This window comes from Panulirus ornatus, chromosome 9 (genome assembly GCF_036320965.1).
Source record: "Panulirus ornatus isolate Po-2019 chromosome 9, ASM3632096v1, whole genome shotgun sequence".
In the NCBI taxonomy this organism is placed as follows: Eukaryota; Metazoa; Arthropoda; class Malacostraca; order Decapoda; family Palinuridae; genus Panulirus; species Panulirus ornatus.
The window spans coordinates 30,516,726-30,535,078 of NC_092232.1; the positions used below are offsets into that span (position 1 = coordinate 30,516,726).

The 18,353-nt window shown below is 40.3% G+C and overlaps 2 protein-coding genes across 2 annotated transcripts in view; one reads left to right on the forward strand and one right to left on the reverse strand.

The window, feature by feature from the left end:
• The window catches only part of LOC139750309 (coiled-coil domain-containing protein 39-like), a 512,953-nt gene that overhangs the window by 317,696 nt on the left and 176,904 nt on the right, over positions 1-18,353 (forward strand). The window lies entirely within an intron of this gene.
• The window catches only part of IFT57 (intraflagellar transport 57), a 47,526-nt gene that overhangs the window by 6,441 nt on the left and 22,732 nt on the right, over positions 1-18,353 (reverse strand). Inside the window, exons 6-9 of the mRNA XM_071664958.1 lie at positions 10,353-10,461; positions 9,462-9,658; positions 3,661-3,805; positions 2,828-3,031 (exon numbers count right to left, since the gene is read on the reverse strand). Of these exons, the coding sequence (XP_071521059.1) occupies positions 2,853-3,031; positions 3,661-3,805; positions 9,462-9,658; positions 10,353-10,461 (630 nt within the window). The 3' untranslated portion in view covers positions 2,828-2,852. The remainder of the gene's footprint in view (positions 1-2,827; positions 3,032-3,660; positions 3,806-9,461; positions 9,659-10,352; positions 10,462-18,353) is intronic.

An 18,353-nucleotide genomic window follows, 5' to 3' on the forward strand; every position in this document is an offset into this window, starting at 1 on the left:
TATCTTTGAGGAGATTTCAATGCCCTTCATTCCACTTTCCTCAACATTCACATCCATGACTCATGAGGGGAAATATTCTTAAACCAACTGAAACTTCTCATTAGTCTCAACCTATCCAACCAACCAACCAGCTTCAATCACACCACACCCAGCAACAGACCTCACCAGATATTACAGTATGCACATCAGCCCAATACACAAGGACCACATGAAGCACTCTATTCAAACTTTCCTCTTACCACTTGCCCATCTTGATAACACTCCTAGCCTACTCAGTCAACACAACCACCAAAAAACACAAACTACAGGAAAGCAGTCTGACCAGCCTTCACTAGATTCTGCAATATCACATTTCATCATTTCCAGTCAAGCTAACAAAAAAAAATCATACCGCAAGGGCACAGAGTGTAATACTACTCATAATTCTCCCCACAACTTAAACACCTCATAAAGCAAAGAAAGTGGTTCAGAAATAACCAATCTACATCAAAATAAATAAGAGAACACATCCAAATACTAAACAACACTATCAGTAACCAAATCACTGAATGACAAACTGAAAAATGGCATTCCTTCCCCAACACAATCAATAACAAGACCCACAGCAACTAACTCTGGTGCATATGTGACACAAATCCACTCATGTTGCACAAGGCCAGCCCCTGCTCATAAGGCACTCCAGACCCATTCCAATGAATCTCATCCCATAAAGAACAAACAGACATACTCTTGAGACACTTCTTAAAAATCAGCCAAAAAACATCACACTTAAACAAGAGTCACCAAACACCTGTACAAAAACTATTCAGATACTACTGTTCACCCACCTTTCACTCCCACAGACACAAGCAATGCAATTAAAACATTAAAGAACTCATGCAACAAGCACTGACAGCATACCTAATTTTCACATAAAACTATGATCCATTTGCAGTCCAAGTGCTTACCGTTATCCTCAACCACTCCTGGCTGCCCAACAAAACCCCTAACATCTAAAAAATTGCTAGCATAATACCAGTCCTAAAAGCTTCCAAACCATTCAACTCCCCTTCCTCCTACTGCCCGATATTATTTCTATCCTCAGTATTCAGACTGAAAAATATGGGCCACAGCAGAATCAACTGAAATCTCCCATTCTCAACCACACAGAATGGCTTCAGACCCAAAGACTCTACCACCACACTACACACTGAGCTCATACAATGTATGCTAGATGACTTCAACCAACCACAGCCTCATGCTACAAAGTGCTTGTGGTAACAGACATCTACAAAGTATTTGACACTGTCCCTGACACATCCAAACATTAGAAATTCTTAACACTACCCTCCATTACAATGACAAAAAGTGGTTGACCAACTTCATAGCTGGCCACAATGTCAGAGTTACTCAAAATAGCATCACTTATAAAAGGCTATAACTCTACAATGGAGTTCCCCAAGGAACAGTTCTTTCTCCAACACCCTTTAGTCACTTCCTGCCCTACCTCCCATTACCCCAGGCAAAACTCAAAATGAAAGTCCTTTCATGTGCAGAAAACCTTACAATCACATCACGACATCCTTACTCCACAGCAGCAGCAACAAACACTTCACAATTGGAACAATGGCTCACCCAGAACAGAATGCCTGCATCTCCATTGAAGTCTTCAGTCACTCTTTTAACTTCAGATGGACAAGAATCCAGCTCACACCCTTCAGTTACTTTGAATGGATAGTCTCTACCACCATACAAAATGCTTACCATTCTAGGCATTACATACAACACACCAATAACAAACACAAAAGTGACACATAATCTAAATGCCCTAAGAACACAAACTATCTCCAAATTTGGACAAGAAAAAGAATTCTTCAAAATTATACACAAACAACTGATTCACTCCACTTTACATTATGCCTCATCTGCCTGGTCTTCCACCCTCTCAAAAATAATATAACAAACTACAAACCACACAAAATAGTGCCTCAGAACAATCACAGGTGCATATCGACCACTAACACTCAAGATCTTTACGATGAATGAAAGATCTTCCTAATGCAGACCCACCTCAACTTCCTTGGCACCCAATTCTATGTAACAGCACTAGACTCCTCTCACCCAAACCACTTATAACTAACCATCAATCCCTAAGTAGAAATAAAAAGCCTACCCTACCTCACACTTCAGTAACTTCTACTCACAGATCCTCCCACCTCAAAAAAATATAACTGACAAAATCCATGCAAACTTAAATAATTAATAAATATAACTGACAAAATAAATACACATTGAAATTATCCAACAAGCACCAAACAGCTGACTTCCTGCGTCTCTTAATCCCCAACTCATAAGACATATATCCACCAAGAAGCCACATTCCCCAGACAGACATAAGTCACACTCTCCCACTTAGGTTCTGGACATCAACCATCACTACAAGGACAATACCCCAAGACATAGAAGACCCTTCATACCCATGATTCAAGTGCCATAAAGAAGACAACAAGCACTCATTACTCTACTCCCTGAACTCTTTACACACACATGTACACACATTACAATACTTTATAACCTATGGTCCTGACCAGTGAACACGGCCAGCTTCCTGAGTGCTACAAGAGCCTCATAAAGATAGAAGGGACTCTTAGAGCAGGAAGTAAGTGAAAGTACATTAAAAGGTATTTCATTGGTCCCCTTCCAAATGTTAAACAAGGTTTCTTTTTGTACATACACAAAAAAAAATGTGATGCTGCAGAGGCTCAGGTGGTGTAAGACAGAGATGATGCATCCATTAGTTTTCCTAGGATATGATCACATTTTATAGAGGCCCAGAACATGTGCTTACTTTAAAAGACAGAGGGATGTGGCAACTAAAAGAGACCCATGCCCATGTTGTTGGAGACGGGAGCATTCATATCTCGTTGCATGTTAGACTTATCCTTAAGCTTGGCTTGCAGCAGCTTCTGCTCCACAACTCCAATACGCACATCCATGGCTGTGATCTCCTGTCGCACTCTTGTGAGTGCCTTACGTATGTTCACCAGAGGAGCTGAAGGACACATATCAATGCATCAGTACCATGTTGATTGGTAGCTTAGAAAAGTCACATGATTACAACAAAGGGAAACTTCATCTGTAGCACATTAGTGTATACTTTCATTGTTGAACTGACATGCCGCATTGATGTCAGTTTTAAGCTTTGGTTTTTAGTCTCTTTATTGCACTTGACAAATGTTTCAAACCACACTTTGAAAACTGATTAGACAGGATAAATATATTGTCACATGGTTGCAAATGTGATATTAAGATTATTCTGGTAACTATATAAAATGAGTAGCTTGTATACAGTAACCTTTTGATAGTTCATATAAATGATCAAATGGCCTTGAGATAAAGCTAATGTATTGGGAAATTGGATTTCAAATGATTAACTATAGTGTTTCATGAGTGGAGCATTTGTAAAAAAAAAAGGGCATAGTTTTTTGCCACTTGTTAAGTTCATATATACCAGTAAAAAATCAACTGACCTAATATTTGCCATAGAAAGCCTTTTCTACATCTGATTTCTCTTCCATTAAACTGTGATGCAAACAGAAGAAAGACATCTCTTGATGGCACAGAATGATATGGATCAAATAAAAACCAATACACAGGTTTAGAAAAAAGGTGCATACTTACTTCCATCAGTCATACTAGAACCTCTTTCTTCCATCTCATGCTTGACTCTGTCCAGCTCATCTGAGATCTGGGCCAATTCGTGTGATTTCTCCACAAGTTTTCCTGACACTTGGCGATACTGCTCTCGACTTTCTGCTGCCACATTCTGGTTCATTATAAACATATATCTATAAGGGGAACAGAATACAAAATCCAGCTATCCTAATGACTTAACTAAGCTGTTGGGCTTCATTATATTTGTAAGGTAGTTGACGTTTATCACTCGATATGTAACAACTTACAAGATTCTTTATTAATAACTCTAGGTTTCACGTGGTGGGTGCTGTTGCACTAGCCCTGCATAATGCCACATGTCATCATAGGGGTTTATTCCTTGTAAACACCTTTTTTCAGCACAGGTTGATCCTCAGGCATGCATGTATGAGAAATGATGGATGAGAAGAGCAAAAGGGTTTGATTGACTATGAAGCAGTGGATGAAAGACCAAGAAAGGCCATGCTAGATGCTAGAGTTGTGAGAGGATTCTCTGGAGACTGACCATTTTGCATTTCCCATGGGGGTGAGGATTAGGGAGAAGTGGAGGTATGATGTGATGAAGAATGGAGAGGTAAAAGTGTTGGTAAATGAGAAGATGAATCAGAAAGAACCCACGGAAGGGGTATGAAAGGAGGGTGACTGAAAGTATATAGGAAAGTGCAGTAAATATAAGGATGCAGTCATGAGTGAATGTAGTGTTTAAAATGTTTAAATAAAGACTATTAAAGATTGTAGAATTAGTAGTTTATATCTGGGGATAGGGCAGAAAGAATACTTCCAAAGTATTCCTCGTGTGTCATAGAAGGTGACTAAAGGGGGAGGGAGCGTGGGGGGCTAGAAACACTCCCCTCCTTGTATTTACTTTCTAAAAGGGGAAACAGAAGAAGTCATGCAGAAGTACTCATCCTCCTTGAAGGCTCTGATTGGGGTATCTAAAAATGTGTATATGCAACCAAGATAAGAAAAAAGGAGAGATAGGTGGTATGTTTGAGGAAAGGAACGTGGATGTTTTGGCTCTGAGTGAAACGAAGCTCAAAGGTAAAGGGGAAGAGTGGTTTGTGAATGTTTTGGGAGTAAAGTCAGGTGTTGGTGAGAGGACAAGAGCAAAGGAAGGAGTGGCACTACTCCTGCAACAGGAGTTGCGGGAGTGTAAGAAGTAAACTCTAGATTGATATGGGTAAAACTGAAAGTGGATGGAGAGAGATGTTTGATCATTGGTGCCTATACACCTGGTAATGAGAAGAAAGATCATGAGAGGCAAGTGTTTTGGGAGCAGCTGAGTGAGTGTGTTAGCAGCTTTGATGCACAAGACCGGGTTATAGCAATGGGTGATTTGAATGCAAAAGTGAGTAATGTGGCAGTTAAAGGTATAATTAGTGTACATGATGTGTTCAGTATTGTAAATGGAAATGGTGAAGAGTTTGTAGAATTGTATGCTGAAAAAGGACTGGTGATTAGGAATACCTGGTTGAAAAAGAGAGATATACATAAGTATAAGTATGTAAGCAGGAGAGATGGCCAGAGAGCGTTATTAGATTACGTTTAATTGATAGGCGAGTGAAAGTGAGACTTTTGGATGTTAATGTGCTGAGAGGGGCAACTGGAGGGATGTCTGATCATTATCTTGTTGAGGTTTTCAGAGAAGAAGAGAGAATGTTGGGGTGAAGAGAGTGGTGAGATTAAGTGAGCTTGGGAAGGAGACTTGTGTGAGGAAGTACCAGGAGAGACTGATTGCAGAATGTAAAAGGTGAGAGCAGATGACATAAGGGGAGTGGGGGAGGAATGGGATGTATTTAGGGAAGCAGTGATGGCTTGTCCAAAAGATGCTTGTGGCATGAGAAAGGTGGGAAGATTAGGAAGGGTGATGGGATGAAGAAGTAAGATTGTTTGTGAAAGAGAAGAGAGAGGCATTTGGACAGTTTTTGCAGGGAAATAGTGCAAAATACTGGGAGATGTTTAAAAGAAAGTGGCAGGAGGTCAAGAGAAAGGTGTAAGAGGTGAAGAAGAGAGCAAATGAGAGTTGAGGTGAGAGAGTATCATTAAATTTTAGGGAGAATAATAAGATGTTTTGGAAGGAGGTAAATATAGTGCTTAAGACAAGAGAACAAATGGGAACATCGGTGAAGGGGGCTAATGGAGAGGTAATAAGAAGTAGTGGTGAAGTGAGAAGGAGATGGAGTGAGTATTTTGAAGGTTTGTTTAATGTTTTTGATGATAGAGTGGCAGATATTGGGTGTTTTGGTCGAGGTGGTGTGCAAAGTGAGAGGGTCAGGGAGAATGATTTGGTAAACAGAGAAGAGGTAGTGAAAGCTTTGGGAGAGATGAAAGCTGGTAAGGCGGCAAATTTGGATGGTATTGCAGTAGAATTTATATAAAAGGGGGTGGCTGTGTTGTTGATTGGTTGGTAAGGATGTTCAGTGTATGTATGGTTCATGGTGAAGTACCTTAGGATTAGCGGAATGCATGCATATTGCCATAGTACAAAGACAAAGGGGATAAAGGTGAGTGTTCAGCTTACAGAGGTATAAGTTTGTTGAGTATTCCTGGGAAATTATATGGGAGAGTATTCAGAAAAACACTGATTTATTGTATGGCATCACATGATGGATTGCAGTTAACAATATTGCCAACTGAAATTGTTCTACCCCTAATCAGTCCCTTTCCACTGCTACCCAGGAACTTGTTTCAAGACAAGGAATGCAATCTAAAACAGAAAAGAATTCTCTAACAATACAAAGTACTGAAACACATCAATGGGAGGCACTTAGGTTGGCAGCAGATGCAATGATGCTTGTTTATAATGCCTAGCTAAGCAATTAGAATGAAAGGGACTCCAAGCTCAATAAAAAAGTTAACTACAAAACATGCAAAGTTTTTGCAGAACAATTTTGCATCAGTTTCTTTGAAGCCAATCAACAGCTAAAGCTCCCTTAAAAACAGTGAACAGCTGAAACTATCTTAGCCTGCATGCAGACTCTGAAGAAAGATCATAACTACATGAAAAAATGTTAAACCAGCAAAACAACAGAACCCATCTAAAACATAGGAAAATGTTAAACCAGCAAAACAACACAGAACCTATCTAAAACATAGGAAAATGAACTGGTAGATTACAAAGAATAAGTCTTGTTTATCCCATGACAAAATAACATCTTCCTCCATAAGTTTTGTGAATACTGGTTTACAAGTCATTCATTCTATAAGAAGTAAAGAAGGAAAACCAAAACTTTAATGTCAACTCATCCAAGTCATTATATGACTGCTTCTAACGGTGAAATGGAATGTTCATCAGTCCTTCAATTAAAATCAAAATGATTTCAGAATATGAGCAACCAAACCTTATGAATCATCAAGGAAGAAAACTTTAAAATCAAATATAGGGTTTTCAAGATACCAGGGATGCCATAAACCAAAGTAAAATCACAGTAAGGAGCCTAAATTCAACACTATGATTAAAAAGGAATCTTTTTATCACTCAAGAGGAGCCATTCTGGGAAGTACCCAAAGCCTGCAAAGGACAGTAAAGTTCAGTAAATAAATTCTGAAGAAATATAATTGGCAGACTCCAAACAAAGTAAATAGTCATCATCCTAATGTGCAGAGGTGACCCTGGTGAAGCCTAAGCTTAAATACCTAAAAAATACAATAAATTTTACTCATATCTTGGATCCATAAAGAAATGGAAATGTGGATACTGATCTAACATTGTGAAGAAATGAAATTCTGTTGGGATCCATCAGTGTCAAATCACAGACACAGACCACTAAATAAGCAAAAGAATACCAGAAGGTGAGCTAATGCTTGGACCCCGATGTTGGATGGACAATGATATCTTAAGCTTAAGTCTAGGGAGTCAGTGAATGATGACTGAGTCATAATGATAAATCATCCAGCTGACCCCCACACACTTGCAGAGGTCAAAGGAGGGTGGGTATAGGATGGAATCAAACTCTCCAGGAGCAAGAGCCCTCCCAAATGCAAATAGGGTTTTGTTCATAGGTGAGAATGTTTGGTTAAGGAGTGTGCCACATTACTAAGATGATGAAGGATGAATTACTACAATATTTTTTTTTTATTATACTTTGTCGCTGTCTCCCGCGTTTGCGAGGTAGCGCAAGGAAACAGACGAAAGAAATGGCCCAACCCCCCCCCCATACACATGTATATACATACGTCCACACACGCAAATATACATACCTACACAGCTTTCCATGGTTCACCCCAGACGCTTCACATGCCTTGATTCAATCCACTGACAGCACGTCAACCCCGGTATACCACATCGCTCCAATTCACTCTATTCCTTGCCCTCCTTTCACCCTCCTGCATGTTCAGGCCCCGATCACACAAAATCTTTTTCACTCCATCTTTCCACCTCCAATTTGGTCTCCCTCTTCTCCTCGTTCCCTCCACCTCCGACACATATATCCTCTTGGTCAATCTTTCCTCACTCATTCTCTCCATGTGCCCAAACCACTTCAAAACACCCTCTTCTGCTCTCTCAACCACGCTCTTTTTATTTCCACACATCTCTCTTACCCTTACATTACTCACTCAATCAAACCACCTCACACCACACATTGTCCTCAAACATCTCATTTCCAGCACATCCATCCTCCTGCGCACAACTCTATCCATAGCCCACGCCTCGCAACCATACAACATTGTTGGAACCACTATTCCTTCAAACATACCCATTTTTGCTTTCCGAGATAATGTTCTCGACTTCCACACATTCTTCAAGGCCCCCAGAATTTTCGCCCCCTCCCCCTCCCTATGATCCACTTCCGCTTCCATGGTTCCATCCGCTGCCAGATCCACTCCCAGATATCTAAAACACTTCACTTCCTCCAGTTTTTCTCCACTCAAACTCACCTCCCAATTGACTTGACCCTCAACCCTACTGTACCTAATAACCTTGCTCTTATTCACATTTACTCTTAACTTTCTTCTTCCACACACTTTACCAAACTCAGTCACCAGCTTCTGCAGTTTCTCACATGAATCAGCCACCAGCGCTGTATCATCAGCGAACAACAACTGACTCACTTCCCAAGCTCTCTCATCCCCAACAGACTTCATACTTGCCCCTCTTTCCAAAGCTCTTGCATTTACCTCCCTAACAACCCCATCCATAAACAAATTAAACAACCATGGAGACATCACACACCCCTGCCGCAAACCTACATTCACTGAGAACCAATCACTTTCCTCTCTTCCTACACGTATACATGCCTTACATCCTCAATAAAAACTTTTCACTGCTTCTAACAACTTTCCTCCCACACCATATATTCTTAATACCTTCCACAGAGCATCTCTATCAACTCTATCATATGCCTTCTCCAGATCCATAAATGCTACATACAAATCCATTTGCTTTTCTAAGTATTTCTCACATACATTCTTCAAAGCAAACACCTGATCCACACATCCTCTACCACTTCTGAATCCACACTGCTCTTCCCCAATCTGATGCTCTGTACATGCCTTCACCCTCTCAATCAATACCCTCCCATATAATTTACCAGGAATACTCAACATACTTATACCTCTGTAATTTGAGCACTCACTCTTATCCCCTTTGCCTTTGTACAATGGCACTATGCACGCATTCCGCCAATCCTCAGGCACCTCACCATGAGTCATTACTACAAATATAAAATTAAACCTATATTGAAAAACTAACTTTTTCCCAGTTATCATTATCTGATGATAATACTATATGAATTATTAATTTTGTCATTGTACAGTGCAGTACATACCTGTAGGTTCCTGTACTCCAACAACAAAGGCTCCAGCTGGCCATTAAGGTATTTCTCCCTAGAGCCAATCTTTTCAAGACTACGAGAAATTTCAGAGTGGAGACCATCAAGCTGCTTCTGAGTAAAGTTGAGTGTCTCGTTTATCTTTGATCGATGTTCATGCATCTGTTCAATATGAGATCGCCAGTCACGTGTATCTGTTTAAATAAGATTAATTTTAATTTTGACACTGCAATTATGTAATACTTTCACCACTTAGGAAAAAAGGTGTGCGTAATAATTTGCTATTCACTTTAAAAACTTGAGATACAGAACAACAGAAATCAAATCTATACTGTTCAGTTTATTTCATACCTAATCCTCATTACCACAAGGTGGCAAACTTACCCTTACGAAACTGCATATCCCTTCCCTTTTCCTAACTTTCTTAGCTGGATCCACCCAATTAAACAAAATTAATCACTACAATAAACAGGAAAAGAGTTACTGAGACCAACAGATAAGATGCAGAATCATGCATTGGCTGGAAAAGTACATGTGGGTACACTGTTTAAAGCCATGGCTATGGTTTAGCGTACTAGTATGTCCAGCCAGGAAAAAGACTCAGTGCATCAAAAGACAGAGTTCTGAGGTGGCATGTGTATGTAAACAGAATATATGTGGAAATAACAGCCAGAAAAGTATATCTGCTTAAGGCAAATGAGAATATCATGGAGGATGGAAGGTCAGTGTGAAACAGAGCAACAAGGTGTCTTGAAAAACATAAACATTTGTTCTAAAATCTTTGCATCCAGAAAACAATCTAATCTAGCCAGTCATTTGTAAATGTAATAAAGTGTGTTGGATTAGGAGAGAAACAAAAGTTGTGCACTGTCTCTTGATATTTTGTACCTGATCTAATGGTAACTTTTAACTGTGGTAGGACACGTTCCAATTCCAGCCTCCATTCTTCTGATGTTGTGGTAGAATGCAAGATCTCATCAGGCCAGGCTTCTCCATCCTATTGAAAAAGCATTAATTTAATTATGATTATATATGGGCTTATCTTACTCAACAAATATCGATTATTGTGATTGATACTTTATGCCAATCGTTTGATTACTGCACATTTCTATATAATTTTCTAGAATGCAATAAATATCACACAATTTGCACCAAATTTCATATCATAATCTTATGCAAGAGTATTGACATTCAATGTATGATGTAACAAATATAGAGTTATCAATAAATGAGCTTCACATGGCAAATCATTAACAAAATATACTTCATCTATACCAGGACAAAGTGATGAAAATACTTCATGGATCTAATTATCTACATGAAATGTTGCTGGAGTCCATTCTATCTTTATAAAACTTCTGTAGCACTAAGAAAGCCAATCACATCCATCAGGTGAGACAATAGGTCATAAATTATAGTGATGATGTGTATCCATGTGGGTAGAGAGTAGGGCTTATGATCAGTAAGTGTTTGTGTCTTCAATGTGGTTGTTACATCATGGGCAAATGTAGGATGACTGATGTCCAGAACATAGATGGAGAAGTGTAACTCTTGTATGTCCAGAGCATAGATGGGAAAGTGTAACTCTTGTTTGAGGAGTTTGGTTTCTGATGGATATAATTCTGGCGGAGTGCTGTTAAAAGGGCAGTTGTTTAGTAACTGTCTGGTTATTTCACCGTGCATGTCTTTTTGTCAGTGTTATATTTAATGTGGGTGAGAGGATCTGTGAGTATTGGTTGCTGAGGTGTGACACAAAGGTAGATTTCTTATTTCTGCTTGGAGTTGATGGTTTGTTATGGAGTGGTTACAAAGAATTAAGTGCTGAGCATGTTAAGGTAGGATTTTATTGGGAAGATCTTTGTTTCATTGCTTAACTATTTTTTTTTTTTCATACATATTTACCATTTCCCCACATAAGCAAGGTAGTGTTAAGAACAGAGGACTGAGCTTCAGAGGGAATATTATCACTTGTCCCCCTTCTCTGTTCCTTTTGGAAAAATTAGAACGGAAGGAGAGGATTTCCAGCCCTCGCTCCCTATTTGTGGTTGTTAAGCAGGCCTTTTTTTTTTTTTTCTTTCTTTTAAAGCCTGCTTAGCAACTACAAATAGGGAGCTGGGGCTGGAAATCCTCCCCTCCCTATTTGCAGTTAAGCAGACTTTTTTTTCTTTCTTTTTTAAGTTCCAGTCATGGACTAAAGTCCACATCAAGACTAGGCCTTAACTGAAATATAAAGAAGTTAATGAAATGAAAAAAGAAGAAACAAGGCAAAAATTTATGAATTTTGGCCGGTTAAAGTTACTTGAAAGGGTAGAGAGTTCCAAAGCTTTGTGTAGTTTGCATCTTTGATATATTTGCTTTCATGAGAGTGGAAGACCAGGAAGGTGAAGCATACTTTAAAAATGGAGTGGATGAACTGTTTGTAGAGGATGTTATGAGATTCTTTTACTTGTCCAGATTGGTGCCAGTTAGTGTTCTGCAAGCATTTAGTTTGGATGTTGCCTTTGTGTTGATGTTATTGGTGTGGGAAGTGAAAGTCACATGTGTGTCGATATGACAGGATGGTTGGTGTTTTGTTGTGGGAGTGAATGTTCATTCAAGGAGACTGGAGGGTGTGAGCTGAATTTATGTTTGTCTGGGTTTAAAGGGGTGATTGAAAATTAGGCAGAAACATTACATAGAAGTAGTAGTAGGCAGGAACATTGCGCTCCATTATGGAGTTTGAGGGTTTTAGAGTTGAAGCCATTGTGAGTGACTCTGGCATGGAGGTTGGCTATGATTATTTATCATTGCCATTTCCTGCATAAGTGAGGTAGTGCCAGGAAACAGACAAAGAAAAACCCATCCAATCACATAGACATATATACATATATATGCACATACATGTACATTTTTGCTCCCGAGAGCTGGCTGCTTGTGTGCCCCCAACACTAGCTAGACCATGCAGTACTCGGCAAGCTGCTGCATCACATGATTATTGTGTGGCCATCAGCAACTCAAGGTTGGGCCATTTTGATACCTACTTCTTTTCCTACACGTCAAACCTTTGGAACTCTCCACCTACTCATATCTTTCCCAATAACTAAGACCTGGCACATTTCAAAAGATGATCATTCACTTTCTCAAACATTCGTAAATATTTATCTTGTCTTTTCTTTTTCCATTTCATGATATGAATTTATTTATTTATTTATTATACTTAATCACTGTTTCCCACATCAGCAAGGTAGCACCAGGAAACAGACAAAGAATGGCCCATCCCTGCAGGGGTCCCAGGTTCGATCCTGGCTGTTGGAGGTTTGTATGATATATATATATTATTTTCATATTCATTATACTTAGTCGCTGCCTCCCGCATTAGCAAGGTAGTGCAAGGAAACTGACAAAAGAATGGCCCAACCCACCCACATACACATGCATATACATAAATGCCCACACACGCACATATACATACCTATACATTTCAACGTATACAAACACAGACATATACATATATATACACATGTACATATTCATACTTGCTGCCTTCATCCATTCCCGTCACCACCAGGCCACACATGAAACAGCAGTCCCCTCTCCCTGTGTGTACGCGAGGTAGCACTAGGAAAAGATAACAAAGGCCACATTCGTTCACACTCAGTCTCTAGCTGTCATGTGTAATGCACCGAAGCCACAGCTCCCTTTCCACATCCAGGCCCCACAAAACTTTCCATGGTTTACCCCAGACACTTCATATGCTCTGGTTCAATCCATTGACAGCACGTCAACCCCATTATACCAATTCACTCTATTCGTTGCATGCCTTTCATCCTCCTGTATGTTCAGGCCCCAGTTACTCACAATCTTTTTCACTCCATCCTTCCACCTCCAATTTGGTCTCCCACTTCTCATTCCCTCCACCTCCGCCACGTATATCCTCTTTGTCGATCTTTCCTCACTCATTCTCTCCATGTGACCATTCCATTTCAATACACCATCTTCTGCTCTCTCAATCGCACTTTTTCTTTTTAACCACACTTCTCTCTTACCCTTTCATTACTTACTCGATCAAACCACCTCACACCACATAATGTCCTCAAACATTTCAGTTCCAACACATCCACCCTCCTCCACACAACCTTATCTATAGCCCATGCCTCACAACCATATAACATTGCTGAAACTACTATTCCTTCAAACATACCCACTTTTGCTCTCCGAGATAATGTTCTCGCCTTCCACACTTTTCAATGCCCCCAGAACCTTTGTCTCCTCCCCCAACCTGTGACTCACTTCTGCTTCCATGGTTCCATCCACTGCTAAATTCACTCCAAGATATCTAAAACACTTCACTTCCTCCAGTTTTTCTCCATTCAAACTTACCTCCTAATTAACTTGTCCCTCAATCCTACTCAACCTGATAACCTTGCTTTTATTCTCATTTATTCTTAGCTTTTTTCTTTCACACACTTTACCAAACTCGGTCACCGACTTCTGCAGTTTCTCATCTGAATCAGCCATCAGCGCTGTATCATCAGCAACCAACAACTGACTCGCTTCCCAAGCCCTCGCATCCACAACAAGCTGCATACTTGCCCGTCTCTCCAAAACTTTTGCATTCATTCCAAACAAACCCATCCATAAACAAATCAACCAACCATGGAGACATCACGCACCCCTGGAACAAAACAACATTCACTGGGAACCAATCACTTTCCTCTCTTTTTACTCGTACACATGCCTTACATCCTTGATAAGAACTTATCACTGCTTCTAGCAGCTTACCTCTTACACCATGTACTCTTAATACCTTCCACAAAGCATCTCTATCAACTCTATCATATGCCTTCTCCAGATCCATAAATGCTACATACAAATCCATTTGCTTTTCTAAGTACTTCTCACATACATTCTTCAAGGCAAACACCTGATCCACAAGTCCTCTACCACTTCTGAAACCACACTGCTTTTCCCCAATCTGATGCTCTGTACATGCCTTTACCCTCTCAATCAATACCCTCCCCTATGATTTCCCAGGAATACTCAACAAACTTATACTTCTGTAATTTGAACACTCACCTTTATTCCCTTTGCCTTTGTACAATGGCACTATGCATGCATTCCACCAATGCTCAGGCACTTCACTGATCCGTACGTACATTGAATATCCTTACAAACCAGTCAACAACACAGTCACCCTTTTTTTTAATAAATTCCACTGCAATACCATCCAAACCCGCCACCTTGCTGGCTTTCATTTTCCGCAATGCTTTCACTACCTATTCTATGTTCACCAAACCATTCTCCCTTACCCTCTCACTTCGCACACCACCTCAACCAAAACACCCTATGTCTGCCACTCTTATCATCAAACACATTCAACAAACCTTCACATACTAACTTTATCACTACTTGTTATTACCTCCCCATTAGCCCCCTTCACCAGTGTTCCCATTTGTTCTCTTGTCTTATTTACCTCCTTCCAAAACCTCTTTTTATTCTCCCTAAAATTTAACGATACTCTCTCACCCCAACTCTCATTTGCCCTCTTTTTCACCTCTTGCACCTTTCTTTTGACCTCCTGCATGTGCTTTTTATACATCTCCCAGTCTTTTGCACTACTTCCCTGCAAAAATTGTCCAAACGCCTCTGTCTTCTCTTTCACTAACAATCTTACTTCTTCATCCCACCACTCACTACCCTTTCTAATCTGCCCACCTCCCACGCTTCTCATGCCGCAAGCATCTTTTGCGCAAGCCATTACTGCTTCCCTAAATACATTCCATTCCTCCCCCACTCCCCTTATGTCATTTACTCTCACCTTTTTCCATTCTGCACTCAATCTCTCCTGGTACTTCCCAACACAAGTCTCCTTTCCAAGCTCACTTACTCTCACCACTCTAATTACCCCAACATTCTCTCTTCTTTTTTGAAAACATCTACAAATCTTCACCTTTGCCTCCACAAGATAATGATCAGACATCCATCCAGTTGCCCTTCTCAGCACATCAACATCCAAAAGTCTCTATTTCATGCACCTATTCCAATAACAATCTCGGGCCATCTCTCCTACTTACATACATGCACTTATGTATATCTCTTTTTTTTAAGCCACGTATTTCCATTTACAACACTGAACACCCCATATACATCAATTATACCCTCAACTGCCACATTACTTATCTTTGCATTCAAATCACCTATTACTATAACCCAGTCTCATGCATCGAAACTGCTAACACACTCGCTCAGCTGCTCTCAAAACACTTGCCTCTCATGACCAGGTGCATGGGCACCTATTGGTGCCTATGCACCCATCTCTCTCCATCCACTTTCAGTTTTATCCATATCAGTCTAGTTTACTTTCCTACACTCTATCACATACTCCCACAACTGCTTCAGGAGTAGTGCTACTCCTTCCTTTGCTCTTGTCTTCTCACCAACCCCTGACTTTATTCCCAAGACATTCCTATACAACTCTTCCCCTTTACCCTTGAGCATCGTTTCACTCAGAGCCAAAACATCCAGGTTCGTTTCCTCAAACATACTACCTATCTCTTCTTTTTTCTCATCTTGGTTGCATCCACACACATTTAGACACCTCAATCTGAGCCTACGAGGAGGATGAGCAGTCCCCGCATGACTTCTTCTGTTTCTCCTTTTAAAAAGTTAAAATACAAGGTGGGGAGGGTTTCTAGCCCCCCGCTCCCATCCCCTTTAGTCACCCTCTACGACACGCGGGGAATGCATGGGAAGTATTCTTCCTTCCCTATATATTTTCGTTCTAATATACTTAATCACTGTTTCCCACATCAACGAGGTAGCGCCAGAAACAGATGAAGAATGGTCCAACCACTCTTATACATCAATGCCTATATACATACATATACATACACATACACAGACATATACATATGTACACATGCACATATTTATACTTGCTTGCCTTCATCCATTCCTGTTGCTATCCTGGCCCCCAGGAAACAGCAAGGTAGCTCCAGGAAAACAGACAAAAAAGGCCACATTTGTTCACACTCAAGTCTCTTGGAATAGGAGAGAAAAAATACTTCCCACTTATTCCCCATGTGTCCTAGAAGGCAAATAAAGGGGGAGAGAGTGGGGGCTGGAAACCTTCCCCTCCTTGTATTTCAATTTCTAAAAGGGGAAATAGGAGTCAAGCGGAGTGTTCATCCTTGTCGAAGGCTCATATTGGGGTGTCTGAATATGTGTGGATATAACCAAGATGAGAAGAAAGGAGAGATAGATAGGTAGTATGTTTGAAGAAAGAAACCAGGATGATCTGGCTCTGAGTGAAACAAAGCTCAAGGGAAAATGAGGAAGAATGGTTTGGAAATTTCTTGGGAGTAAAGTCAGAGGTTGGTGAGAGGACAAGAGCTAAGGAATGAGTAGCACTGCTCCTGAAGCAGTTGTGGGAGTGTGTGATAGAGTGTGAGAGAGTAAATTCTAGATTGGTGTGGGTAAAACTGAAAGTGGATGGAGAGAGATTGGTGATTATTGGTGCTTATGCACCTGGTCATGAAAAGAAAGATCATGAGAGGCAAGTGTTTTGGGAGCTGTTGAGTGAGTGTATCTGCAACTTTGGTGCATGAGACTCGGTGTTCGTGATGGGTGATTTAAATGCAAAGGTGAGTAATGTAGCAGTGGAGAGTATAACTGGTGTACATGGGGTATTCAGTGTTGTGAATGGAAATATTGAAGAGCTTGTGGATTTATGTGCTGAGAAAAGACTGATGATTGAGAATAGCTGGATTAAAAAGAGAGATATACATAAGAATACGTATGTAAGTAGGAGAGATGGTCAAAGGGCATTATTGGATTACGTGTTAAATGATAGGCGTGGAAAAGAGAGACTTTTGGATGTTAATGTCCTGAGAGGGGCAGCTGGAGGGATGCCTGATCATTATCTTCTGGAGGTGAAGGTGAAGATTTGTAGAGGTTTTTACAAAGGAAGAGAGATTGTTGGGAAGAAAAGAGTGATGTGAGTAAGTGAGCTTGTTAAGGAGACTTGTGTGAGGAAGTACCAGGAGAGATGGAGTGTAGAATGGCAAAAGATGAGAGCAAATGTAAGGGAAATGGGTGAGGAATGGGATGTATTTAGGGAAGCAGTGATGGCATGTGGAATGAGAAAGGTGGAAGGATGGCAGATTAGAAAGGGTAGTGAGTGGTGGAATGAGGAAGTAAAGTTGTTAGTAAAGGAGAAAAGAGAGGCATTTGGATGTTGCTTACAAGGAAGGAGTGCAAATGACTGGGAGGAGTATAAGAGAAAGCAGCAGGAAGTCAAGAGAATGGTGCAAGGTTTGAAAATGAGGGCAAATGAAAGTTGGGTGAGAGAGTATCATTAAACTTTAGGGGGAATAAAAAGATGTTTTGGAAGAAGGTAAATAATGTGCAAAAGACAAGACAACAAATGGGAACATCAGTGAAGGGGGGAAGTGATAACAGGTACTGATAAAGTGAGAAGGAAATGGAGTGAGTATTTTGAAGGCTTGTTGAATGTGTTTGACGATAGAGTGGCAGATGTAGGGTGTTTTGGTTGGGGTGCTGTGCAAAGTGAGAGAGTCAGGGAGAACGGTTTGGTTAAGAGAGAAGAGGTGGTGAAAGTCTTACAGAAGATGATATCCGGCAAAGCGGCAGGTTTGGATGGTATTGCAGTTGAATTTTTTAAGAAAGGGGGCGACTGTGTTGCTGATTGGTTGGTAAGGATATTCATTGTATGTATGGATCATGGTGAAGTGCCTGAGGATTGGCAGAATGTATATATATATAGTGTCATTGTGCAAAGGCAAAGGGTATAAAGGTGAGTATTCAAACTATAGAGGCATAATTTTGTTGAGTATTCCTGGAAAATTGTATGGGAGGGTATTGATTAAGAGGGTGAAGGCATGTACAGAG